This window comes from Micromesistius poutassou (assembly GCF_964030765.1).
Source record: "Micromesistius poutassou genome assembly, chromosome: 21".
In the NCBI taxonomy this organism is placed as follows: Eukaryota; Metazoa; Chordata; class Actinopteri; order Gadiformes; family Gadidae; genus Micromesistius; species Micromesistius poutassou.
In genome coordinates, this window is record NC_140291.1 from 8214242 (window position 1) to 8242120 (window position 27879).

Sequence of the window (27879 nt, forward strand, 5' to 3'; positions counted from 1 at the left end):
ACTCCTAGTGTGCAGCTTTGAAGCTTTGAAATAGCTATTTTAGACACTGTTCTTTAAGAAGTTACCAATCTGGGCAGATTTAATTTACTGCTTGGTAAATCCAGATTGAGTTGGTTTGTGAGAATTGAGACTGCCCTGAGGGATTCTTCTTAACAGATAATGATCCAAGACTTTGCATGAAATCAAGAAAAACTGTTTGTGAAACTAGAACTAAATGCTTTGACTTCATAAATAATGAACAGGTAGGGAAAAGGTAAGGCATTACGGCACCCAGCTCAGCACTCAATGGAGATCAACCCCATAACCCTGACACCCACGTTAAACAGTAAACACAATTGGCCATACACGCCAACAACAACAACAACACACATGTTAAAAAAATTTATGTGGCCATAGCCCCTGCCACTCACCCTCGTCTTAGGGCCCCCCCCATGGGCCCCTGAGGCTGCTGCTGCTGCTGGTGAAGGAATCGTTTTCTGGAGGGGTCCATTGTTGCCGGTCCCATGGATGGACGCATGACCATGTTCCCTCCACCATAGGAGGGCCCCGGCATCTGGCCCCCCATTGACCCCATACTCCCTAATGGGGCCCCTCCTCTGTGGGTCTGCATTCCTGGGCGCTGGAGTAGTGAAAGGTAGTTTACATCGGACTAGGGGAGGACTGTACACACAGTTCCAAAAATTTCTGTTCTGTGATAGTCACATTTTTTCACTATATTAACATTTACTAATGGTTGTTTACCTTTACATGATCTGACGAGACATAACGACAAAAACTTCAGATGGTAATTGGAGAAGGTAGATCAAATGAAGAAGTTAGTATATGCAAAATTACGTATCGCTGTTTGGGTCACATGGTACAGACGATCATACACACACACACACACACACACACACACACACTTCAACTTCCAGAAATCTAAACTGAGAATTATTACATGCCATTGAACTACTGAGACCAACACTGTAACACTCATACAGTTTGAACAGTATTAGACCAACACTGTAACACTAGTTCAGTTTGAACAGTATTATACCAACACTGTCACACTAGTTCAGTTTGAACAGTTTTAAACCAACACTGTAACACTAGTTGTAGTTTGAAAAGTGTTAGACCAATACTGTAACACTAGTTCAGTTTGAACAGTATTAGACCAACACTGTAACACTAGTTCAGTTTGAACGGTATTAGACACTGTAGCATCAGTTTGAACAATCTTGTGAAACACACACTCAACAAACAGTCAACCCAACAAACACCATTTAGACCCGAGCCGTCTCCTCTTCCGCTTCTCTTTCAGACTCTTCTCTATACTGATATTAAACCATGTCCTTACCTGGTGATACTGAGTGACACCGGCCATGGACCGGTGGTAGCCCGCCGGGTTATGCGGCATCCCGGCCATCCTCATCCCGGGTGCGTGGCCAGCAACCATAGGGTTCATTCCCACGTTCAGCGGAGGGCTGGAGAAGCCTCCCCTCGAAGACATCTTAGGGCGACAGGTGGTTCAGATCTGCTCACCCACCGATCCAGAAACTCAAAACGAGTTAAAGTTCGTGTTTGGGACCGTCTGACAGTCCGCACGCTGTTACCCGGAGCTAGCTGCTGTTAGCCTGTTAGCACCGTGTTAGTTCCGGGGTTAGCTTCCCCGAGACTGACAGTTTGTTTTTATTGTTGACATTAAACAATGGGCAATGTATCCGCCGCCGTCTTCTTTCTTTGTGTTAACTTAACATAATGCTACTTTTAGTCATAGCACTTTGAACCGCGAACTCCTGCCTGTGTTACGAAACTAACTTTGTTCCGTAGTACGTTGAGCGTCCTGTTCCCGCCCCCAATGCTACCGCCAGGTCTGAGATTAGCGCCTCGCCGCGGTCCAAAATGTTTTCGTAGGATGGTAGGGGTAAGTACCGCCTTTTTCGCCTCTGATTGGTTAGAAGGGCTCTCCTCCGATTGGTTATGGTACAGGGCAGGCTGTTGGCTAGTCTACCACTAACAGAAGTAAACTGTGGTGTATTTTCTACAATTGACTGACTGCGGCTTCATTCATATGTGGTAGCCTACTAAAAATTACCAGGATGCCTTTACTTTGGTAATAATTTGGACATAATAGTTTCATTAAATAGTTTATGTTAAGCAGGCAGGATGCAAGTTAGGACCAACACATCTCTCGTCACCTCAGGGAGCCTTAATAAACTCTGTGTTTACTGTTCTGTTAATTGTACTGCTGTTGTAAGCCTATTTGCTGGTTGGGATAACTTAATTAGCCTAATTGTTAGAGGTTGTTGTCAATGTTACTCCACTGCAGTGTACAATAGTCATTACATTTCTCACTGCTTTCCATACCTAGTTCCCTCTGTGTGAGTGTGTGACCTGCACTGCACACAGCTGGGAAAAATAGTGCAGTTTTATTAAATGCATAAGTCTGCTTATGTACTCTTTAGTAGGATAACTATTCAGTCCCTGAGAGCCATGGCAAATTTACGAAACGTAGGCTGGTCAGATTTATATTCCAAGTTCAAATGTTCACCACAAAAGTCCCCCAAACAACTAGGACTAATCTAAACACGATCTAAATGACAATGTGAAAAATAAACCCAAACAGCTATGACTAATTAAACAGGCTATGAAAATGTGAAAGATTGTTAGTTTACTTCTGTTGGTGGTAGATAGACTCAGACATTATAAAGAGTAGACGCCACATCGACTGCTAGGCCTACTGCCTACTGGCGCTGACGAGCCGTAGGGCCGCCATCTTGGACCGGTCAACCGCTCCACTCAGTGTAATCTGTTTGGCTGGTGCAATGAACTGTCAGCGCATTTAATTCATCATACCTCACTGAATACCAAACAGATTTTCACGCGGGTTGTTTTTCTGAAAAGGTCATACATGTAGTTATGATGCAGGACACATCATGGTTCGGCGTGTTTTAATATTTCGTGGTCTTAACAGTAATATAATATTCTGATATATGTCATATGATATATAAAATATATTTCCAGTCCAACTAGCAATCTGATTGAAAAACCTAATGTGTCTTCAAAAACTAAACAGGGACAGGTCGTTTTTTCTGTATTTAGCCAGGGACAGGCAGCCAAAAACGGGGACGTCTGGTCACCCTATGATATGTGATGTAGGCTATGATAGGTATTTTGCAAATCACACACTATAAATATGATAGCGAAGTAGAAACAGGGGCAGTAAATTCAGCTATTTTAATACATTAAAGAAACAATGAATATATGATTAGGCTATATATAAATAGCCTACATAAACTAATATATATATATATATATATATATATATATATATATATATATATAAGCACATAAAAGTTTTTGTATGAGCTAAAACCCCTGAAAGAGGACTGTTTTGCAGAGCTTCTTTCTCGTGCTCCCTTTCTGCAGTTGAAGAGAGGTGAGTTTGGCAATGTGGTGCAGCCTTAACTTGTGAAACACAGACACAACCAATGACAACAAGTCTGGTTGTCGATGCCAAACCGTGTCTTCTCCTGAAAAGTAATCCCCTGGGCCCTGTTTGTGATGGTCCGCCGATTTGAGCAGTAATATGTTGCAGTGCACTGGCATCTTGTGTCTTCTGCTGCTACGCAACTCAGAGTATGACCGGTCCAACATGGTGGCCGCATTTCTTGCGTCCAAGCAGCCAATGCGGCGTTTCTATGGGTAGACTAGCCGACACAGCCTGCCCTGTGCCATAACCAATCGGAGGAGAGCCCTTCTAACCAATCAGAGGCGAAAAAGGCGGTACTTACTCCTACCATCCTACGAAAAAAATATCACGCAACACGGGTGGCAAATCTTTTTTTCGTAGGATGGTAGGAGTAAGTACTGCCTTAGGAGAAGTCTGGGAATCTCATAAATATTCACAAGGAGCCATCATCTGATTGGCCGATGAAGGCGATACGTATCCTGGCTCATCCGTTTTTGAGCGAACGTTTTTGGACTTTATTATTTTGCTCCATTTTCTAAGTCTTTATTTATTTTGGACTTAGGTTTTGAACAGTGGCGATTTCTCTAACTGTGTGTTCACACCGCACTTTGTCCCATTTCGCCTATTCGCGCGAATAGGCGAATGTTGCCGCGCGACAAATCATAATCTGTCGCTGTGCATTTTTGTGTGCATTCGCGGGGCGAATTTTTTTTTTGCCTGACAACGGTCATTCATGCCATTCTCATCAACCATGGCCGAGATGTGTGTCTGTACCTGTTGTGGAAGAGGGAGAGCCCGTCGTTTATGGGTTAATAATATAATCCGGAGGCGCACACCGCTTTGTGCCGTGATATTATATATATCGTATATATTATATGATATAGATATTTATATATTATATGTAGATATAGAGCGGGAGTCGCAAACGGCAACAATCACTTTCTCCTCCAAGCTGCGGTTCACTGAACGGTTGAACGGTGATTGGCTGTTTTACGTTACTTCACCCAGGGAGTGAACTGATTGGCTGTTACGTGACGTCACCCAGGGAGTGAACGCTGATTGGCTGTTTTACGTTACTTCACCCACGTTACCCACAGGGAGTGAACGCTGATTGGCTGTTTCAACGCGAATGCCGCGAAGAAGTTGAAATATTTTAACTTTATTCGCGGGGCGAATTATTCGCGGCGCGAATCCACGTGAACGCGCTCGCCGTTCACGAGGAAAAATTTCGCGCTGTCAATCAAATCTTGTCGCGCGTATCGGCGAAAAAAAAATTCGCCCGATTCGCGTCTCCACGTTCACTTAACATTGAAACGTGTCGCGGGGCGAAGTGCGGTGTGAACACACCTTGAGACTGCAAGGGAAGCTCGGCTTCCCCTAAAATTTCAAAAATTAAATGGTCAAATATATACTGTTGTGTTAACATTTCATTGACTAAAAATGCGTTAGAATACGTCCATCTCGAAGACGAGTTCATTCTGAATCAGCTGCTTATCGCAGGTCGACTGACTCAATTTCCTTCTCATACACTCCTGTAGCGTCACAGTGCATTTGCCTGTTGAAGCTCAGCGTCCATCCACTTCAATGGGGCTGCATAGAACTAGTGATGGCTCGTTTGTGAATGAATCAGTTCGAACGAACGACTCTTTAATATGAACGAACCGACCTGATTCCCCGTTTCAATTCGTCTCGTTCGTATTGTTTGCTCGCTGAGACTCGACTCCCAGCTCCACCCACTAGTCGCTGCTCGTTCGTTCACTGACTGTGTTTAGCGGTGACTCGAGGACTGAAAAGTCACGAGAGCCAGCCGGGCAACAACATCCCGATTCCGAACATGAAGCACTCCTCAGCTAAAAGGAACTTAGTTAATGTTATGTTGATTGATGACCGTTTGCACCATTGCACGATCGTGATTCGTTTAAGAATGAGAACGAGGGAGGAGCTGAGTCTGACCGACTCGGCTGAGAACTGTGCATTCGCATGGCCTACTGGTTAAAGAGTTGGACCGGTAACTGGTGGGTGGCAAAAACATGGATGGGGGGAGTGGTTGTGCAACACTCTCCTACGTCCTCATCCATGGATGAGGTGCCCTTGAGCAAGGCACCTGAAACCCCCACCTGCTCCTCAGGTGCTGCACTGCGGCTGCCTACTGCTTCAGGTGTTCACCGGCTCCCGGATGGGTCAAAAGCAGAGAAAGAATTTCCCCCAAAAGGGGACAATAAAGGTTAACTTAATTTGCGATTTGTTTGAACGAGGGAGGCGCCAAGTCTGACCTATTCAGTGACTGAGAATCATGATTCACCGCTACCGGAAATGCGAACGAACGAACGAACAACTCTTCTTGGCAAACTGACCGACGCAAACTGATTAATTCAAACAATCATGAAATCCACCACTACATAGAACAGCTTTGTTTAGTGAGTCGAAAGTCGAGGGTCATTGGATAATGCTGCGATTATGTCCCTCCAATGGACGCTCAGCGTCTCTGGGGGTGAATGGAGGAGTGGGCTGGCCTGGACGCTGGGCTTCTGCGTGATGATTGGAGGGTCTGCGAAAGACTGAGTTGCCGTTTGATTGACAGCGATTTTGAACTATAAAAAGTCGCCGGAACTCTCTTCATTCCTCAATCCCATCGCGGATTTTGCAAGCGAGTTGAAAGACAAACTGCAACCCATTTCTTGATATTTGCTTGGCGAAATTGCTAGATAATTTTCATCGTACATTTCATACACTTATTCACACAATTCATTGCTTCAGTTTAACAAAATTCCCACATTTCTGTTCAAGTTTAATATCGTTTTGGTAGTTGGCCATCACTTTGATTCAGGGAGCCTGAGGTCTGAACTTCAAGTCCTGTATTCAGATCAGGACTTGCAGGGTGACAGGGGAAAGCTGTGTGATTTCTTGGTGTTCCTTAAAGACATGGAGTTGGACAGTGCAATGCCTCAGCTTTACTAACTGTTCTCATTAGTGGCAACAATTGGAGCTACATCTGCAGGTGTAGAAAGGAGCTTCTCCTGTTTAAAGCGGCTCAAGTCCTACACCCATAACACAATGGGCCATGGCCGTTTAAGCAGCCTAGCTCTGCTGGCCATTGAGAGGACACTGGAAAAGTCAGCTAGTTGGTATGACAGAGCATGTCCTTGAAAAGGAACAGAGAGAATAATTTACATATACATAAATTGACAATTTATATGATGTAGGCCGAAGATGAGCTTCCCCTCTGAAAGACCAGCAGCCGCCACTGTTAACCACACACTCTGGCTTTATATGTCCATGCACTCGGGTCACAAGCGGAAACAGACGCCATTGTTGTGCACGGAGCGAATAATGTTTTTCCATGCATTTTCATTGCCGACGTGGTGTTTAAGGATATATTTTTTAATGATTGGTTCTAAAACAGACTCATTATTTCAATGTTAATCTATACTTTAGAATAGTAATAAAAGCAAAAAATAATTTTGCTGCTGTAGATAGGTGCTCTCTCTCCAATGAGAAACAGACTAACCAGAAAAATGACTAAAAAAGTTAAAACTGTACAATTCAGTGCGTAGAAACTAGCACTATTCCTTTTCATTTCTCGACACAAACAGCACACATTCAGACAGGTAACAAATAATTGTATTATGCTAGACAGATGGAAAAATGAGCCATGATAGCAGCAATTGAAACTATTGAAATATGTACACTTTCACATCACACAGAGGATACATGTTACCTTTACAATGTAAACACAGGATACAGGGACATGTTTAATGCAAAAAAAGAATACCCGACCAACAACGCACCACGTTATTAGCCCATAGAGCTCTGCTCTTCAGAGCACAGTCTGCCTGTACAGTCAAGTAGGTTTGCTAAACCATGTTGATCACAACATGTTGAGTCCCCTTTCATGTTTTCTATTTAAATGTTAATTAGATGGATCCTGGCCATGATCTAGTGTATGTGTGAAATAGACCAACCATAATTCTTGATTGTCTGATGATGCAACAACTTGTAAAAATAAAAGGTTAACCAAAATCACAAGGACATAAAGTACAACTCAGGCATATATATTTTTTGTTTGTTTTCTGATTTTTTGAGAAAAAAGGTATGTGCACATATAACGGGCCCCATTAGCATCAGTTACTCTTCACTCGACTGACCGGCCTCAATCAGCAGCTCCATTAGTTGAGTCCTAAAAAGATATTCATAATTTTTGGACTCTGGCATATCATTTACAAAACAAAGTGAAATCGAAGGGAAACATGAGCGCTGGTACGATAACCTTTTTTTGAAAGAGCGAGTACATCAAAGATACGATAGCTGTTGGTGCGTCTAACTGCTACCTCATTGTGAATGTGAACACCTGTCTCCCACTGTGTCTTTTCTTTGCGTATCGATTTGTGTGTGTGTGTGTATACTGTATAGGACATGTCACAACGCTTGGAGATGGAAAAGTGCGCTCTGGAGGTGGTTGCTAAGGAAACGCTTCATCTTTCATGAGCATGCGGGGGCTCTCCTGGTTGTCCATGCGCCGCCGGGGCCCCATCATGCCTGTTAACACACAACCCACAACCCCTTAACACACAATACATATTCCTCAACATCTGTGTGCATTGATCAAAATATGAACCAACAGGAAGGGGTAGAAGGGCAGTACAAGTACTTTCTTATGGATATAAACTCACCACTTTTATGCTTGAAAGATTTAGATCTTCTTGGAGAGTTTGGATTCTGAGACAAATCAGAAAACAAAAGTTAGATTTGACCTTTGGGGCCCTGGACAAAAATAACTAATTTATGGGGGGGGGGGGGGGGTTGTTGAGAATACTATATCCATCCAAATATTTCACTTTTCCATTTAAACTTACTAAACAGAGTATCTCAAATTGTGAGGTAGCTTTGCACCCAGATGATTCAGAAATATTTTTAGTGAAGAATGTTGAGTAAATAATACTGCTTTCCCCATACAAAAACTATTGTAATATAATAGAAATTATACAACAGAAAAAACAACAGTCCTCTACAGCAGGAATGTTCCCTCAAAAGGTCCTGGTTGGTTTAGTCAGCACAACAATGGGTCTTCCCTTTCTCAAACCACTTTTCTAATTTAAATGTTCAGATGCCATTTAAAACCGCATGCTGCTCATTTGAGCAGATGGAAAAGCTTGACAAAAACATTATCACCCATGATACTATTGTGAAAAGAGAAATTAAAATCAATAAAAGGTGTTATCATGCATGCTATGCAACAGACAACAAAATCTACTGAACCATTCATCTTTTTCGTATCAAACATACCTTATCCGATTTCCTTTTCTTTGCTGCAAGACCAAAACAAAAACATGGTTTTAGATTCCAATGATGACTATTTTGTAATCAAACCACTGTTGTTATGTTTTCCTCCTAGAAGTTCATATATGTCAATATTCACTTATTCAAGCATCAATCTCATACAAAAACTCATGAACAAAAGGGGGGCGAACACTAAATACTTGATGTCATTTCTTGAATAAAATCGTCCAGAAAACATTCCACTTCACCTTTCTTTTCGGCCCCGTAAGACCAGTCATTGTCATTGACGTCGTCGTTGTCTTCTTGGTCACTTTCGGACTTGTTATTGGTGGTGTTCCCGGTGACTATCCTACAAAAAAGGAGGACTCTTTACTACTTTGCCCATTTAGTCATTTAGCATTTGCTTTTCATTAAGGAAGATGTAGGGATTACCAGTTATATTTTGCTACTAGTTTAGGTTAGCATCTTATACCTCTGACCTATTGGTACCTAATATGGATCCCTCTGATGTGTCCCTTCCTTCTCAAGGTGTCTACCTTTCCCTAGTGGGATTTTGAGATATTCTCCTTGTCCCTATAAGGATTTAGGGGCTTATAAGGAGGGCCTGGGAAGCCCTTTGGAGACTAACTGAGTGAAGAGCTATACAAATCCAGTTGTCTTAGCACTGAGATTGTGTGGGAGAAACACTTATTCTGCAGTCTAGCTTACCTGACACCCTTACATTTAATAACCATTATTGAGCAGGTATGGGTTATGGGCATTGAGCTCAAGGATGTGTGGGGGGGGGTCGAGGACATGGGGTATTGAACCCAGAACCACCTCAGCAGGGGCTTCCACCCGGAGTGCCTCAGTAACTTCAGATGGAGGTCAGAGCAGGTAGGGAGCGACGGGCGCCACTAGAAACATTTCGTCTGCATTTGTCATAGTCAGACTGTTGGTTTGGCTGTTGCTATGGCAGCAAAACTGGTAAAGTAGTAAAGCCAGCCTCTTGCTTGATTTGATTGGCTGCCTGGGCCGAGATGGTGATACTCCCGTGCCTTGCACTGAAAAGAATATCCGCGCGTCTGAAACACTAGAAAAGCGCAAAGTGCAGCGAGAGACAGGAGGCCGTGGCAGGCCCGCCGTGTGATGGCCGCCTGAAGATGACGTGCATCAGGGTCAGAGACCTCCTGCTGGGGGGTCACCACGGGGCGTACCTGCGGTTGGCGATGCGGCTGCTGTTGCGGCCCATGCCCAGGCACTTCTCCAGGTGCGGGGCGAAGCGCGAGGCAGCGATGCTCCGACTGCAGTTGGGACAAACGCACTCCTTGTTCTTCCACTGGTTGTACACCTGTCCAAACACATCCACTCCAGGCTGGTCCACGATTTCTGCACATTTATAACACAAACAACGTTTTTCTCCTGTTTGGGATGATGCATGCACTTTCAGCACTATTTAGCCATTGCCTCTCATCCAAAGTGTATTAAGAAGTAAAGATACAGGTAATAACTGTACTGTGGACATTGGGGATCCAACACTCTAGCCACTACACTGCCTACACTATGAAATATCTTAGAGGTTGTTGTATTGAGCCAAGAAATAGTGCATCAAAAAAGCTAAGCCAAATGAAAAGTTGTTCTTTATATTGCTTGAAAGGCTTCACTGCTCTCTGAGCTTGCCACGATCTAGAGAGCGCAATACATTTGATTCAACTGTTTGAACCAATAATATGCATAGACAGGCCTTTAATGTGCAATTAAAAGAGCACATTGTCCATCTAGAAGTCCTGGCCCTCAACGATACAGGACTATACATCCTAAATTACCAAGTGTACCTCAAACAATTAATTGTAATCATCTCTCTCTCTCATTATGACTAGTGATCCTAGTTTGTTGAGACAGTAATTGTTTGTCTGACTCGTGTACTTTTTACATACTTACATTTTAATAAATATAAAAAAAATGATACTTTGCAGAGCCCTTTCTTTGGCTATTACTTGTACAATGTGTAAAAGGAGAAGTGGTTGGCAATTGGCAGGAATCAGAGATTTTACAGGGAAGTCCGGAGGGGTTTTCTTTCCTTTTTCCGTCCAACATTTTAGTTCATCTATTTATTAAAAAGCACACCAGATGAATACATTTAGTTGTTCAAAATCTCCCCCCCCCCAAAAAAAATCGACCAGGGCCCAAATCCCCCTGACCCTTGACTTTAGGTAAGGACTCCAGACCCCCTCCTTTAGGTAAGGACTCCAGGCTCCCCCCGACCCCCTCCTTTAGACTCCAGGCTTAGCCCCAAATGTTGGCATATTCTGGCGGATTTGAAGATATAACACATTGTTGTTGTGCTTACCAAAGTCCCTCATACTTTCTTGGTCCGTGTCATCCAGGAAGAAATAGCCCTGTTTGACGGCCCGGTGGACCTCAAAGCAGAGGCCCAGGCACGCATCCTCCACCAGATCAGACAGGATGTCTTGCGCTAGGCCCTGCCACCCAACAAAACACAAATCTGTGACAACATTCAGAAGCTATGGGCCACCATTGCGTTGTATAGCTTGGCCCATTGCGACATTAGACATGCTATACGTACGTGTAACCTGGCACACAATCTACCACCACACACTTTACCTCCAGCTTGCTGTTGTCCAGGCTGGACATTGAAACCTCTTCCATTTTCATTTGCCAGAATTACAAGATGTGCCGACACTGCTGTGTTCATGCTGTAGTAAAGCAGGATGAGCCAGGAGGGGCTGTGATGAGAGACACACGGTACAGACACAATAAGGTCTGGGCCAGCAGGGGCTGTAATGGGAGACACCCGGTACAGACACAATAAGGCCTGGGCCAGGAGGGGCTACAGACACACGGTACGGACACAATAAGGCCTGGGCCAGGAGGGGACAGACACACGGTACAGACACAATAAGGCCTGGGCCAGGAGGGGATACAGACACACGGTACAGACACAATAAGGCTTGGGCCAGGAGGGGCTGTGATGGAGGACAGACACACGGTACAGACACAACAGTTCGGCCACAACAGTAGAGATAACGAGTGTGTCTCTCTTCTGTCTGTGATGTACTTACAAGTGCTCGGTCAACAGCCAGGGACGAGGGTCGATTCCCGGCCCAGCCGCTTATAACCTAGCAGTAGGAGAACAAGTCATAACCTAGCAGTAGGATAACCAGCCATAACAGTGATCCAGTGACCCAGTGATCGGCCACCACCGGGGGACCAGACCCAGGGTGTAGCTTAGCCCGGCTAAACACAACAAGAGCTCGGCTGGGAGGTTGGATGGAATAAAATAGCAATGTGTCGATTTGAAAACGTCTATTCTCCGATCCCGATGAGCAATGTGAATGCTGCGGATCACATCCCGAGTTTTTAAACACCGTGTCTCCCCTTAGACCGACTACTGCACTGCGGCGGTACATTACCGAGTCTACCAACCGTCACAATGACAAATATAATATCACATATTCCGATTTATGAGTGATGTAGTGTGAAGGAATACATAATCGCAGGCTGTTAATTGTGTTTATTTACCTCATTCGGCCGGCATCCATCTTTACACCGGACCAGGCAGGAGCAATCGATCGCTGCACGCGTCTCACCGGATACTGCTGCACTGCTGCTGAACCACCAGGGTCCTTACCCTAAACTACCTCATATTTACCAGGGTCCTCCACCCTACACCCCCTCTACCAGGGTCATCCCCTCGACACCACCTCTACCAGGGTCATCCTCCCGACACCACCTCTACCAGGGTCCTCCATCCTGACACCACCTCATATTATCTCTCTAAATTGTTTTAATGCATATTTGTTCCCAGCAAGAAACAGACAAGACTCATTTTTAATCACAATTTAAATCATTCCTTTAATATCATACAATTCTTTGACATTTAGGGGGCTCACAAATCGGCTGGTATACGGTCAATTTATGTAGGTATTCACACCTGATAATTTCTATGGTTGGATGTAGGATTTTTTTTTTTACAATCCAAACTAAAAAGTCTTCACATAACTGAACTGCATGCACATTTACATTAGCCGATTACTTATTTTCACATCCTGAAAATCAACAGGCATTAATCTTTCCAAACATTTGGAGCAAGGCCCCAGCATGGTGGAGGTGAGATGATAGCGCTGGGAGGTGGGAGTGGGCGGGCCAACATGTGACGTGGTGGAGGTGAGATGATAGCGCTGGGAGGTGGGGAGGTGGGAGTGGGCGGGCCAACATGTGAGGGTCTCTTGGTTCTGTTCGCTGTGGTCCAATAGTCTCAGTCTGTATCAGAGTCTGAACCTGACCCGTAGCTGAACTCGACTGGGTGGTGCGCTGACTTTGCAAACTTCTCATGCGTCCAGAGCTCCTCTTCATCTTCCTGGTCCTCTTCCTCCTCCTCATCATCATTGCCCTAGAATAAATAAATTAATAACAGCAGCAGACTCCATTGTACAAGAGAGCAAACCGAGTACAGTGAAGTTTTTCTTTAAAAATAAAACCCCTTCCCCTCTGTACCTCAGGATGGATGTCTGTGTGGCAGTCCAGATAGTCGTCATCCTCAGAGTCCTACGTGTGTTGAACAAACATCACACACATCAGACATCACACACACACACACACACCTAGATACCATCAACCAACCCCTGCACCACACTGTGGCCCAGCTGGCCCGAGCTTCAAAAACCATCCAACAATTACCCCCTTTATTGTATTTTTTGTTAAAATAATGATATTGATAGGATAGGATATTACTGTGTGCATTATTCGATTTTTTCTCTGCAATGCTATAAGCTTGAATGTAATGTTAACCAGGATGATATGGATGTACAATGAGGTGGTGTAGGAGAGGTGTAGAAGTGGTGTAGAATGGTGTAAAAGTGATGTAGGAGTGGTGTAGAATGGTGTAGAAGTGGTGTCGCTGGTCATGTTTACTTACGGAGGCCATGTGTCGTTCTTTCTTTACAGGCTTTTCCAGGTTCCAGGTTACGTATTCCATGTTCTGCCAATAAACATACAATTTGTAGATTGTTTTATTAGAACGATATACTAAGTATCTTATAATAGTATAAATACAATTTTTTTGATTCTTGGCAGATAATTAGACATACGCACCCTTGGTTTTTGGTTCAAATAGTCGGCCTGGGTCTCTGGTGATAAATTCTAAAAAGAACACTTTAATTAGCGGATAGCATAGAGGAGGCTTCACCTGCTGGGGATTCGTGTTAAGCTAGAAAGAGAGAGAAGAGGGGATCCAAAGACACTTTGAAGAGAGCAAGAGAGAGAGTGAGAGAGAGAAAGAGAGATAAATGAAGGATAAAGGAGTAGGCCAATAGGGAGATTCTGACAGACAAAGAAAGCAGAGAGAAAAAGACGGACATCTTTTTATTTTCTTATTCAACACATTTCTTGCTTTTGCAATGTAAAGGTACACTTCCCCTGCCAATGAAGCACTTAGTATTGGATTGGGTGAAAGAGGAGAGAGAGAGGATGAGAGAGAAAGGGAAGAGTCTCGTACTCTGAACCACTCCTGAAGGTCCAAGGTGTATCTGTGGAACCTGGTTTCGGCCTCCTTACAGAAGGGAGCCTTCTGCTCCGTGGAGAGGGTCTTCCACATCAAGTTGATCCACGAGAACTTATCTCTGTGGTCGCGGAAGTCCCCCGTCAGGCTGCGCATCTTCTGACTGCAGAACACTGACGCCCCAGCACTGTGGACGGACACACACACACACACACACACACACACACACACACACACACACACACACACACACACACACACACACACACACACACACACACACACACACACACACACACACACACACACACACACACGATTTTTAGATAATAAGATAAACGGGTTGGTCCAACAAAAGGTTGGTTTGGACAAACCAACCTTTTTCATATCCAGGTTGATTCACCTGTGAGTAAAGCATATAATCCAGAAATGTATATTATAACAACAAGCACCTGCTAGACGTCAATAAGGAAGCAAGGAATTGGGATCCGGGATTCAGGATCATTTGCAGCAGGGAATACAGTGTCTTCACTGGAGCATTGTGTGATGGAATGATGGAATACACAAGGTCACGATGATACGTGTAGTAATGCAAATACATTCTGGAAAATGAAGACGGTCAAGTGTGAGTGAACTCCCTGTTTCAGCTCGAGGGGGGCGACAGTAGCTCAGGAGGTAGAGCGGGTTGACTGGTCAGTGGAAGGTTGCTAGTTCAATCCCCAGCTCCTCCTAGCTGAGTGTCGAGATGTCCCTGAGCAAGACACCTCACCCTAACTGCTCCTGACGAGCTGGCTGTGACCTGCATGGTTGACTCCTCCGTCGGTGTGTGAATGAATGATTGTAAGTCTCTTTGGATAAATGCGTCAACAGACTCTCCTAAATAGTAAACGTGAATCCCAAATCCCCAAAAATCATACCATCGTCGCGCCTTATTATGAGGGATGTTGTACTGTATATGAAGTGTCCGAGGAGCTAAAACTTCACTCGGACGCCAACGTCAGAATCAACGGCGGTCCAAATCAAGCTCCACACATCCACACACACCTCGCCACAGGTGTCCCTTAGTCATGACTTCGAAACTAAGGTTTACTTAGTTTTCTTTTAACAGGACTTCAGGCACGTCAAGAAAAGACCACTGCCTGTGATACACATACAGTTGAAACCTTCACGTAGTGTTTTGTGGAGACATCGTTTTACTCACCAGTTTTATCTAAAATACATGTAATTTTAGTAACAGTGACAAAAGCGTCATCATTCAGTGACTATTCAGACTATACTAGACTGATTTGATTTGTTTTGTTGAACACAACAGCAAGAAAAGAGAATGGCGGGTGCTGCAAAATCAGCAGGAGGCAGTTCACATCAAAACAGCAGCTCTGAGAGGCTATTCTGACATCCTGCAAAGATATTCAAGCAGAAACTCTCCAAGCACTCACAAGTTCAATGGATGCAAGAATTGTGAAGGTGATATCAAAGAGGGGGTCCTATGTTAACATGTAACTTGGCCTGTTAAGATGTTTTTGATTGAGCTTTTTATTTCAGTAAATATGACATCCTAATGCTGCAAATTCAACAAATGACAATTTTTAGTTCTAAAGAGAGCCTCCGTGCTTACAATTTAGACTTAAAAAGTGCTAGAGAAACATTTTTCTCCAATATCATTAAAACCAATACTAATAATGCCAAAACCCTATTTGCAACTGTTGACAGACTGACCAAGCCCCCAACACAAATTCCACCTGACCTTCATTCCACTCAGAAATGCAATGAGTTTGCAGCATTTTATACTGATAAAATTGAAGGCATCAGACGCGCCATCAATGTCTCCACTTTAAACAAAAATGCTGGACTACCACCATATTCAGGCAAAAGTAACGTGGCAATGACATGCTTTAATGTCACAGACTCTAAAACTCTTGTGGCAACTGTGACACAACTGAAGCCATCCACCTGTTGCCTTGATACTTTACCTACCAACCACTTTAAGAATGTTTTTGACTGCCTAGCAATAGACATATTGCAAATAGTTAACAACTCTCTCCAATCAGGCACTTTCCCAAAAGGCTTAAAAACTGCAGTTATCAAACCCCTTTTAAAAAAGCGGAGCCTAGATGCCTCTGTTATTAACAACTACAGACCAATATCAAATCTACCCTTCATAAGTAAAATCATTGAGAAAATTGTCCTCCAGCAACTTAGTGACTTCCTGGCATCAACTGGTTGCTATGACACCTTCCAATCCGGATTTCGACTCCTTCACAGCACTGAGACCGCCCTTATTAAAGTTGTAAACGACATCCGTCTTAACACAGACTCTGGCAAAATCTCAATACTAATGCTACTAGACCTCAGTGCTGCATTCGACACTGTAGACCATACAATACTTTTGGACAGATTAGAAAACTGGGTGGGGCTTTCAGGCACAGTTTTAAATTGGTTTAGGTCCTACCTACAAAATAGGAACTACTTTGTTTCCATTGGCGACTTTGTTTCAGAATCAACAAACGTGACATGTGGAGTCCCACAAGGTTCGATCTTAGGACCCTCTCTATTCAACATCTACATGCTCCCACTAGGGCAAATCATGCAAAATAACAATATTGACCATCACTGCTATGCTGATGACACGCAAATCTATGTATCTCTATCACCAAATGACTATCAGCCCATAGATCTGTTGTGCCAGTGCATTGAGCAAGTCAAAGACTGGATGTGCCAAAATTTCCTTCAACTAAATGAGGACAAAACCGAGATAATTGTATTTGGTGCTAAAACCGAAAGGCTTAAAGTTACCCAACACCTTCACTCTCTGTCCTTGAAAACCTCAATCAAAGCCAGAAATCTAGGGGTTATTATGGATTCAGATTTACATTTCGACAGTCACATCAAATCAGTTACAAAATCGGCATATTATCACCTTAAAAACGTAGCAAAACTTAGAGGGCTCATGTCTACCGAAGACTTACAAACACTTGTACATGCCTTTATCACTAGCAAGCTTGATTACTGCAATGGTCTCCTTACAGGTCTCCCAAAAAAAACTCTAAGGCAACTACAGCTTGTTCAGAATGCTGCTGCTAGAGTTCTAACAAAGACCAAAAAATTTGAACATATTACACCAATTCTCAAATCATTACATTGGCTCCCTGTATGTCAGAGAATTGATTTTAAAATCATGTTGCTAACCTACAAATCCCTACATGGTTTAGGGCCAAAATATTTAACTGATATGCTTCCACTACATAAGTCTTCTAGACCACTAAGATCCTCTGAGACCAATCTGTTAATTATCCCCAGAGTCAACACGAAACATGGGGAAGCAGGATTTAGTTACTATGCAACAAATAGCTGGAATAAACTCCCTGAGGATTTAAGACTTGCCCCAACTCTGACAGCTTTTAAAACAAGACTGAAGACTTTTATGTTTGCTTTAGCTTTCTGCTAAATCTTAAATCTACAATGTTTCTATTTTTATTTTAATTTTATTAGTAACTTTGCCTTTCTAAAATGCATTTTTATTAACTCTGCCTTTCTAAAATGTTGTTTTTTAACTTTGCCTTTACTTTCTATCTATTTTACTTTTTACTTATCTATTATTTTATTTTATTGTATGACAATGTTTATATGTGAAGCACTTTGAGTCTGCCTTGTGTATGAAAAGTGCTATATAAATAAAGTTGCCTTGCCTTGCCTTGCCTTCTTTACAACCTATAAATTCTTTTGAAACTCTGTTGTGCATAATCATTTGGAACAGTGCATTTTGAGTTTATTTTTGAAAAAAAAAAACTTATCATTGGGAGGTTTTTTCAATAAAATTTGAATTATACTCTAACGGTTGATGACTTGAAAATTATACTGACTGTCATTTGCATTGACTATTTAGGAAAATCTGAGAAAAATATAATTTGCATAATAATTTGGAACGCAGTGTAAATAAACATAAAAATGGACTATGATCTTGAGTCCAATACAAAAGTTGTTCAGAATCAGGGCATGGCATCGAAATGGGCATGGCCTTTGACTAAAATCACCACAGTTCATAGACGGAATGTTTGATTTGAGCAGGACCAACTTAGCGGCTGTTGGGGACCAAAGTTCCAACTGCTGAAGTAGAATGAAGTCGATTGACAAAACAACAGGCTCAAAATCGTCCAAAATGAACTTAACGCCAAAAGGCGGGGTTAACTTAACCTAATCATCATCAAACTTGGTGTAGTCAAAGGCACATGGGTCACGATGAACTGCTTCAAATTATATCCATATTGGGCTATAGGGACCGCTATAACAATTAACTGAAAATGCAACCTTTCCAAATTCTACCCAGATCGGGCGATAGGGGGAGCTATAACAATTAACTTAAAATGCAGACTTTGGACGGACATATATTCTGACCCCTTTCTTCTACAGTCATGAAATACTGTAGACATTAAATGTCCACAGGATATATATGAGACAAATTTAGTCTCTTCTCATGTTGAGCACGTTCCTAGGAAACCAAGAACCTGTAACAAAGTGGTGGCTGGACGTCCAAATTAGCCCAATCAATGTTAGGTGACTAAAGGCGGGGTTAACTTTAGTCAATCGTCACCAAACTTTATGCTCTTCAAGAAGCATAGGTCAGGGTAAACCAGGCTAAAGTTAATCAAAATAGGATGATAGGGGGCGCTAAATCAATCAATCAAATGAAAAATTGAAAGACTCATAACTCCTCAGCCTTTTGACGTACGGTCATGAAAGTTTGTTCACCCATCACCAGATCCAAGCTGAGGCTATTCCAGCGTTGTCAACCGTATGCAAAGAAAAAAGGTCTTAATTGTCTTCGTCAGGGTCTGGGCTTTAATTATTATTATTATTATTAAGACTGCAGACACTGGAATCAAACCCAGAACCTTTCAGCCTGAAGTCAAACCCCCTAGCCACCTATAGACTATATTCCCCAGCTGTGTGTCCTCGTGGATCATGGAGCAGACTCCCTACAGTCCTCAGTTCTGACGGTGGAAACTCACCAGGATGGCTTCTTCGGCTCTCCATCAAACAGGAGGGGTTTGATTTTGATTTTTGAGTACTTCTGGACGAAAAAACAAAGGCAGAAGATTGTTAGGAAGCAGTTGGTGCACATTGTGTCCTTTCAAAGGGAGCCATGCTGTCCTATCCTGCTGCAGTTTAGAAAGTTCAATTAAATAATTGGGGCTGACAAGCAATTAAAATATTTGATTACGATTAATCGAATGATTGCTGTGAATGATTCAGTTATTATAATCTTTTTAAAAGCTCACAAACGTCATTCAGTTTGACAACTCCCACCCATGCAACTGTCAATCAATGGTAGCATATACTTTTCATTCAGCATTGATTGGGATATATTCATATAGTTTTGCACACAAGGAAACAAGTCGATCAATGCATCATCGGGACAAATACATGGAGCCAAAACTACATTTAAAATATTAAACAACTTAAATAACCAGGGTACAGTTCCGTAGGTACAATTTCAGGCCTTCCCTCCCTCAGTGGACAGAGCTGTTAAGTTTAGACTAACCTATTACGTCTAGATTTAAAAAGCCTTCTTCTGCCTCACATTGAACTATGGTGACATGTGGTATGATGGCTGCAGTCATTTGGCTATGTAACGCTTGGGTTATGACATTTAGAGACATCATTATCTAGAAATTCTTCCAGTAAAGGGCTGGAGCCGCCTGTTCTAGGAATAGGACCATTATAGGACTAGCCACAGACTGGGAATAGGACCATTGTAGGACTAGCCACAGATTGGGAATAGGACCATTATAGGACTAGACTGGGAATAGGGCCATTATAGGACTAGTCCTATAATTTCACAAATTATAGGACTAGCCACAGACTGGGAGAGTGAAGCCCAGTGAAATGCAGGCTGGTTATCCTATAACAGATCAATGAAACAGGCATCATGTTTATAGTTAAGTGTAGTGTACATTAGTGATGTTATAATTTGCGTCGAGGCATCGGGTGTGTGTCGAGTACGTCGGCTCCTCCCCCAGCGAAGCCCCGGTATCGAGTAGGATTGACATAGGCCAAATGACGTCACGTGTGACGTTCGAGGCTTCGCCTCAGGCTACTGCTTCCCAATATGGGTTCAGTATCACTGAAATGCCTTTAATGCTCAAATGATTTGATGTTGTATCAGCACACGACGCAAACATCACATTTTGGGTTTGGTTGACTGGAAACTCTTTTTCTTTCATCATCATTTCCCTCACCACTAGGTGTCCCTAGCGTACTCATTTGAAGCTTTGAGGTCGAACCACTTTGGTGGTTCATCTGGCTGGGAAGCTTTGACGTTTCATGAGGCATCATCTCTACTCCACACACATAGCAACTTGACACATAGCATTATTGAGAGTTGTGCGATTTAGAGGATGCAAGCATGAACTGTCTCAGTGACATGTTGTGCTATCATTCGTTTTTGGGTCACGTGATTCGCTCCTGTAATATCTAGTTGCCGACCACAAAGTGATGTGCCTCTACGCAGCTCGTCTCTCATTGAGATGAGTCTAGTGGCAGCAGCCTGCTGTCCAAAGGGCCAGCAGGCTTGTGTGAGTGCGTTATAATCTCGTTTATTGCCCAGCACTAGAAATAATACAATGTATGTAAAACATTTAAATATATCTTCCAACACTTTTTTTCTGCAATTCTTTATATTTAATTATTTACACTTTATTTCCTGTTTAATTGCATTCCTAATTTTACTTTATGTGTATTGTCTGTCTGCCCTTGTACAGTTAAATCATAAGTACAGCTCTGTGGTACAAACCTGGTGCTTTATAAATAAACTTGAACTTAACTCATAAACAACAACATCAAATACAAATACAAAAAAATAAATCATTCAGATGGAAGCTCAAGGTGTTACGGCTTACAGTGTACTGGGGAATTCTTTGAATGCTTCATCAATGTTTCTGACCTTAGCGGTTCGGAAAAGCATTTCCAGGTCCTCCTTCAAAATCTCCTTCTGCTCTTTGGTCAAATTCTGAAAAACAAACCCACAACCCCTCAGCCCATGGGCACATGGACCATCTGAACAACAAACCCACAACCCCTCAGCCCATGGACCACCTGAACAACAAACCCACAACCCCTCAGCCCATGGGCACATCGCCTAGAGGGTACTTACAGATAAGAAGGCACTCAGAGTCGCTCCATAACGTTGTTTCAGCTGAAAGACAGAGGCAGTGACATTTAGGATAAGATGTGATGGTAAACAATCAATGCAGGCATACATAAAGGTGAACACGTACACCGTCAGCAATAAGCTGCTCCTTCACATCATCATGAAGGACTCTACGTGGTCGCATGTGGGCGTGTCGATCAAGTTGTATGCTACGTAACTGTGTGTGTGTGCTGACCCCATTGGCGCGCGTGTTGTAGCCGTCCCGCTCCGCCTGCCTCAGGGCCCTCCAGCGCAGGCTGCTCGCTTTGAGGTGGTCCTTGGGGGCCACGGGCCCCGACGCCGCCCGCTGCTCCGCCACAAACAACTGGAACCCGTTGCTACGGGGACACACACACACACACACACACACACACACACACACACACACACACACACACACACACACACACACACACACACACACACACACACACACACACACACACACACACACCCCAGTCAGTTTCTCACTCGTACAGTTGGGAGATGAATAGCGATGCCAATGCATTGTCAATGGGCCTGGTTCTAAGTACTTCTAATATATAGCATTACCGAAATGCATGTAATAATAAATTACAAACGGGCAATGTATCAAGTAAACTGGGTAGAATCAGATACTGGTGTGGACCACCTCTCAGCTAGAGGTCAAATGGAGAACACCATGTGATCTGCTGTGATGGAGGCGTCAGGCCTTACATGGGGGGCTGGTTGGGCAGCTCTACACCTCCTCTCTTTCTGCACTTCGGCCTGGAAGTGGTGGAAGTCTCCTGCATCAAACAAGGGAGATCACACTTAAAAACATACCTGAATATACAACATCATTCTCAATTCCAATATGCCTTCAACAGAGAAGACAAGATGCGCCTGGGAACAGGACCTTGGCGTCCAGCTCTCAGCGCAGACCTGGAAAGGTAGCCTAGATTTCATTCACACTTCATCTTTGTGCCTTAGACACAATCTAATACAATTTAAGATCCTACACAGGCTTTATTTTTCTAGGGATCGGTTGGCTGCCATTTACCCAAACGTTGACCCACACTGTGTGAGATGTCATCAGGGCATAGCCACTACTGGGCATATGTTCTGGGCCTGCCCAGCACTGACAAATTTCTGGATCCAGATATTTGAGGCTTTCACAAATGTGTGGCAGGCATGTTCCACCAGACACTATCACCGCTATTTTCGGTGTTAAAGCTGGGGAGGTTCAGATCTCTGCAGCCCAAGCATATGCCATTGCATTTGCTTCACTCTTAGCTAGGAGACTTATCCTGAGGCAGTGGAAGTCTGCTAATCCCCCATCTTTCTTTTGCTGGGTGAAAGAAGTCCTCGCTTTTCTAACCCTAGAAAAACTGAGATATTGTAGGGGTAAATCCTCCAATAGATTTCATAACACCTGGAGTCCTTTTCTACAATAGAGACCTCTTATTATTTATTTATTTTATTTTTATATTATTATTTATTTTCTTTCTTTTTGTAATTTTCTTTCTTTGACAATGTGTGTGTGCGTATGCATGTGTGTATGCATTATGTGTACCCTTGGTGGGTGGGATTGGGGTTGTATGTATAATTGTACTGTGAAAACTGTGAAAATTTAGTGAAAATAAAGTTATAAAAATAAAAATAAAAACATACCTGACCCAAAATCCCACTGCGGGATTAGAACCAGCCATCAGTCACGCAGGATCAGATACAGACAACCTCCTTATGACCCCTGGGGTCACCAGGTACAGATGACCTCATGACCCCTGGGGTCACCAGATACAGACGACCTCCTCATGACCCCTGGGGTCACCAGGTACAGCCAACCTCCTCATGACCCCTGGGGTCACCAGGTACAGATGACCTCATGACCCCTGGGGTCACCAGGTAGACCCCTCCTGACCCCTGGAGTCCCCTGAAGCCAGGGAATATATAAAGGTGACATTATCTCAAACAAGGGGTGAAGTCGGTGTGACTCACAGCATCCAGGTCGTCCTGCTCCTCCAGCCTCCTCTTCAGTGCAGAGTACTGCCCCGTGTTGCTCATGGGCTGGAAGGGTTTACCGTACTGCTGCCTGCAGGGAGCACAAAGGCACTCAGAGATCAGCGGGGAAGGACTTCACACCTCAGCGCATGAATCTGATGCTTGGAGAAACAAGGTCTTTCCACAAACAGCCCTTTCATAATATTCACGTGTTCGTGGCCAGAAGGGATTCTCTCTCCCTACCGGAGTTTGATCAGGTCTTTGTTGTACTGGTCCCGGGATAGGTTGTATTTCTTCACATATTTCACCTGCAATTGGATAACAGATTTAAAAGTGTTGGAGCACCAAGTTATAGAATCTAAACCCTTTGTGTGCCCCTTAAACTCTTTGTGTGCACCTTATCTATTGGTTTTAAAAGCAGCACAGTGCTGCTTTGAAAGAAAAGTCAGCTTAGAAGCCTGGATTCACAGATCAATAATATTTTGGCCGATATTCTGATGCATTTCTTATTATTATGTTCATATTGATCTAATCTATGACTACACACCTTGACGTGGGCTGGGAGCTTCTTGTAGCAGGCGCTCAGTAGGGAGATCAGCTGCTTCTGCTCCAGATCTGGGTGCTGCTTCTTATACAGCTCCAGGTGCTCCTTCAGGTACAGAGTGTGGGCGAGCGGGGGCCTCTTCGGGAGCTCGGGGTGGATCTGGGGGACGTTCGCAAGTCAAAATGGAAATCTGATCATTTTTTTCCCCCACAATTCCTGGTTGGATTTTGATTCCCACGAAAACACAGATCCATTTCGGCAAACTGCTTCTGTCCTCTGATGTGCTCTGTGTGTCGGACAGCCACAGGTGAAATAACCTAGGATTTGGGGCTAATAGGTTATAATCAGTGTTTCCTAAGGACTGCATAATTCCAGCTGAAATGTTGCCATTTCTGGCAGTAAATACATTTGAGAAAAATCTGAATATTTTTAACAAGTAAAAGTTAATTACTCTTGAAAAAGTGTACTTGCATTATTATGCTATTATGTTAACTAGAGTTTGCGCATGCTCAGCCTATAGCTGTAATTAAACCAATAGCTATAATGTGGAAACCCCAGTCGATAATGTAACAAATTTCTGAGCGCATAATATAATAAATAATAATATAACATTACGTAATGAAACAAACATAATCATTTTCTACTTAAAAGCCGTTTTCACACATGGCCATCGCATTTTTGCCACATTTGTATATTAGGAGATTCGACCCTGAGGGTAATTCACACTTGATGTGCGGACATCGATGTTGTTCATCAGTAGACATCAGTAGAATCAACGGGGGGTTTAGGGGGTGGGCTTGCAAGGGGCGGGATATGACATAGGGTCTAAGTTCACAAGAGGCGGGATAAGTGCGGCTGCTGTCACTGTAGTTTGTTTTGGTTTGACTACAGACAAAATGGAGGCAGAACGGGCAGAACTCATCGTGATCATCTTAAATGTTGCTAAAATAATGCATTATATTCCGTTCCATCCACAAAATCCGAAGCATCGATCGATGAAAGATTGGAGCATGAGTTAGAGACAAATAGAAGAAACGACTAAGAAGAAAGGCGTTGCGAACGACTGTGTTACCGGAGAAAGAGAGCATATTTTTTTGCTTCATTTAACATATAACAAACACTGGGACAAATATAGTTGATTTGTGTTTGACTGAGAAAACAGGGAGTGGAAGGACGGGACCCTATAATGTTCAGCTAACTGTTAATTTATTGTATGATGTGTACTTTTAGGGTTATGATAAGACCAATCTTTTAGCGTTCACCACAAATGAGTCCTAAAAGCAGTGCCAACATTGAAATATTTTTTAACCATTCAGCGAACAAAAGGCAACAGGCTGATTATCATTTAGGGGGCCACTCAATGACATGCAGAAGCATCATCAACACACCCACTCAAATGGTGTGAGAAATAATAACTTTCTACTCCTCATTCACATATAAGGTAATTTACATTTCTTACGGAAATAATACTACCTCAGCGGTAGTATTATTCAGGGTACAAATGTCAGAATATGTTGTTCACACATGCGGCCCATCAGGAGAATAGCAGGAGAATGTCAGGACTTACATGTGTGTCTGAAAGCAGCTAGTGTGTGAGCATTTGATTACATTATAAAATGAGTCAATTTATGGGTTACAGGGGTAATTGTTCAATGGAAACTGTAGTATGCTATGCATGCAAATAAAGTATTCAATATCTTTTACTGTTATACAGGACTCAAAGTGCATTGACATTTTAAAAATGCATGGCAACTACTATTGGTTAGTTGAAAATAATAATAACAAAATAACAGCTAAAAATGTTGTTCATTTACAGAAGCACCTTAGTGAAATAAACTAAGTGTAACAGCTAAGGCAGCAACCTACCTAACTATAGTGAAATAAAGCACAGGCTTGTGTGGGGGAGAGGGTAAAGTGTAGTCTATCGACATAACGTCTCAGCTGGGAGGGTGTGTCGATGCCGGGACTGTTCCTCGATCTTGCCGTCTGCGTCCGCGTGTGTCTGCGCGTGTGTGTGCGGTACGTGCGTGTGTGTGCGGTCTGTGTGTATGCGTTGTGCGTGCATGCATGCATCCGTGCGTGCGTGCTGCTTGGCACATGTGCACTTCACTAAGTGTGGAGGAGTAACTTGTCCGACAGGCCTGCTATTATATAGTAGTAAGATATTATATCCATTCTCATGATCGTCATATCTGACCTGTTGCTTCTTGGGCCTAAACGGATCATTGATGGCCCCTTCAGCCTCCTCTAGGAGGTCTGTCAACGTTCGTTGCTTGCGCATCTGAAAAACAACAAAGCAATTCACAGACACCATCAGGCCAGTTTAGAGGTTTCATTCGAGGATAAGTTACCTTTACCTTCATTACAACCTCATGTCTAAAGTAAGCCTGAAAAACACGTCTCATATCCAGTCAATCTACTACTAGAAAGCTGTTAGAAGCTGTTAGAAATAACCCTTGTTATTAACGTGCTGTCAGGGGCCCCAGCCCTCTGAGGTGTGAGACGTGCTGTCAGGGGCCCTAGCCCTGAGCTGTGAGACATTCTGTCAGGGGCCCCAGCTCTCTGAGCTGTGAGACGTGTCCCCTTGACCGACTCAAAGTGTCTCTAACCTTCTGGAACATCTGCTTCCACTTGGCTTGACATTCTTCAGGCGAGTGTTGGGAGAAAGCGATCTTCTTCCAGTCCAGAACCTTCTGCATCCGGGAATACCCGCAGTCCTTCTTACCGGCCGGGATGCTGGACTTGATGCGACCCAGCAGACGTTTGAGGTCAACCTGTGTCCAACCTGTAAACAAGATGCAAGAAGATTCATTATCAACACATACAAGGATGGGGAGACCAACAGACTCAACAAACTGGTGAGGAAGGCCAGCTCTGATGGTGGGCTAGAGCCGGACAGTCTGGAGGTAGTGGTGGAGAGGAGGTTGAGGGACAAATTCCAAGTCCATCTTGGGTAACCCCTCCCATCCCCTTTATGTTGAGCTGGGGCAGATTGGGAGCACCTTTAGCCACAGATTCATTTCCCCCAGGTGCAAGTGTCTCAAGCGCTCCTTTCTGCCGAAAGCACATACTTATTTGCTTACAATTGCATTTATACACTTTAATATACTGTGTAGTACTGGTACTTTATAATTTATATTGTTTATACAGTCTGTTTTGTCTGTCCGGTTTGTTCTGTTTGTCTTTACTTTAGCATTTGATTCAGCGTTAATTTTTGTTTTCATTAGTATGGTTAGGGTTAGTTTTCCACTTCTGCTGGGCTGTTGTAACAAAAGGAATTTCCCCTTCAGGGGATTAATAAAGTTGTTATCTATCTATTTATACTGGACATGCAGGAACAACAACTTCTGTAAATGCTAAATACTGTCAGTTCTATATCAGGCACTCAATGGGTTGAATGTAATTATTAGTATAATGTGATGTCAATAGGGGTTCTTAGACTTCATCATTTCTATTCACTGACCTGCTTCTCTGGTCTCCATTTCTCTGTTAAGCCTCCTGAGCTGCTCTCAGATATTTTCTACTTTAATTATTTTAAATAAAACAAACTAGTGTAACCGAATATACCAGTTGTTGTTTTTATATCTGACAATACGTTGTTTCCGTGTTATGCTAAAACGTTCACGTGCAGCTGGCTGCTTCTTCCTCGTGACTTACTCTGACTAGAATCAGCTCTACTGTGCTTTAGCGCCCCCACTGGGACGGAACAGGGATCAGCTCTACTGGGCTTTAGCGCTCCCACTGGGATCATGGTGCGATCCTTTTGTATGGCACGCCCACCTTCCCAGTGGGATCTCCCAGCTTTCTTACGGCCAAGGGTGGATCACCTTAGAAATGATTTGGCTCTCCAAGTACCACCGGAATTAAAATAAAGTTTACAAAGAAGGCATTAATATTAATAATATGATTTATTATTCACATAACTTTACTTGACTGAACAACCAACTGTAGACTATGTA

At 43.2% G+C, this 27879-nt stretch overlaps 3 protein-coding genes across 5 annotated transcripts in view; all 3 read right to left on the bottom strand.

The window, feature by feature from the left end:
• The window catches only part of smarcd2 (SWI/SNF related BAF chromatin remodeling complex subunit D2), a 31155-nt gene extending 29331 nt beyond the window's left edge, over nt 1–1824 (bottom strand). For all 3 annotated transcript variants that reach the window (XM_084485837.1, XM_084485838.1, XM_084485836.1), the window contains exons 1-2: nt 1337–1824; nt 411–619 (exon numbers count right to left, since the gene is read on the bottom strand). In XM_084485837.1, the coding sequence (XP_084341963.1) occupies nt 411–619; nt 1337–1489 (362 nt within the window). In that variant the 5' untranslated portion in view covers nt 1490–1824. The remainder of the gene's footprint in view (nt 1–410; nt 620–1336) is intronic.
• A 5230-nt stretch (nt 1825–7054) lies between these two features.
• Nucleotides 7055–12312, bottom strand: atxn7l3b (ataxin 7 like 3b). Its single transcript, XM_084485441.1, has 9 exons — nt 12251–12312; nt 11791–11847; nt 11333–11454; nt 11058–11190; nt 9925–10096; nt 8977–9077; nt 8735–8757; nt 8122–8167; nt 7055–7987 (listed from the first exon to the last, which is right to left on the bottom strand). The coding sequence occupies exons 3-9, from the start codon at nt 11381–11383 to the stop codon at nt 7911–7913; spliced, it is 603 nt and encodes a 200-aa protein (XP_084341567.1). The 5' UTR covers nt 11384–11454; nt 11791–11847; nt 12251–12312; the 3' UTR covers nt 7055–7910.
• A 306-nt stretch (nt 12313–12618) lies between these two features.
• Nucleotides 12619–27532, bottom strand: LOC311366518 (upstream-binding factor 1-like protein 1). The gene is made up of 16 exons (XM_084485304.1): nt 27384–27532; nt 26530–26705; nt 26118–26201; nt 23924–24079; nt 23620–23684; nt 23374–23467; nt 22111–22181; nt 21611–21752; nt 21379–21420; nt 21169–21234; nt 19235–19296; nt 14226–14415; nt 13823–13870; nt 13647–13709; nt 13226–13276; nt 12619–13121 (listed from the first exon to the last, which is right to left on the bottom strand). Exons 1-16 carry the CDS (start codon nt 27400–27402, stop codon nt 12987–12989), a joined length of 1464 nt encoding a protein of 487 aa, XP_084341430.1. The 5' UTR covers nt 27403–27532; the 3' UTR covers nt 12619–12986.
• Between the last annotated feature and the right edge of the window lie 347 nt (nt 27533–27879).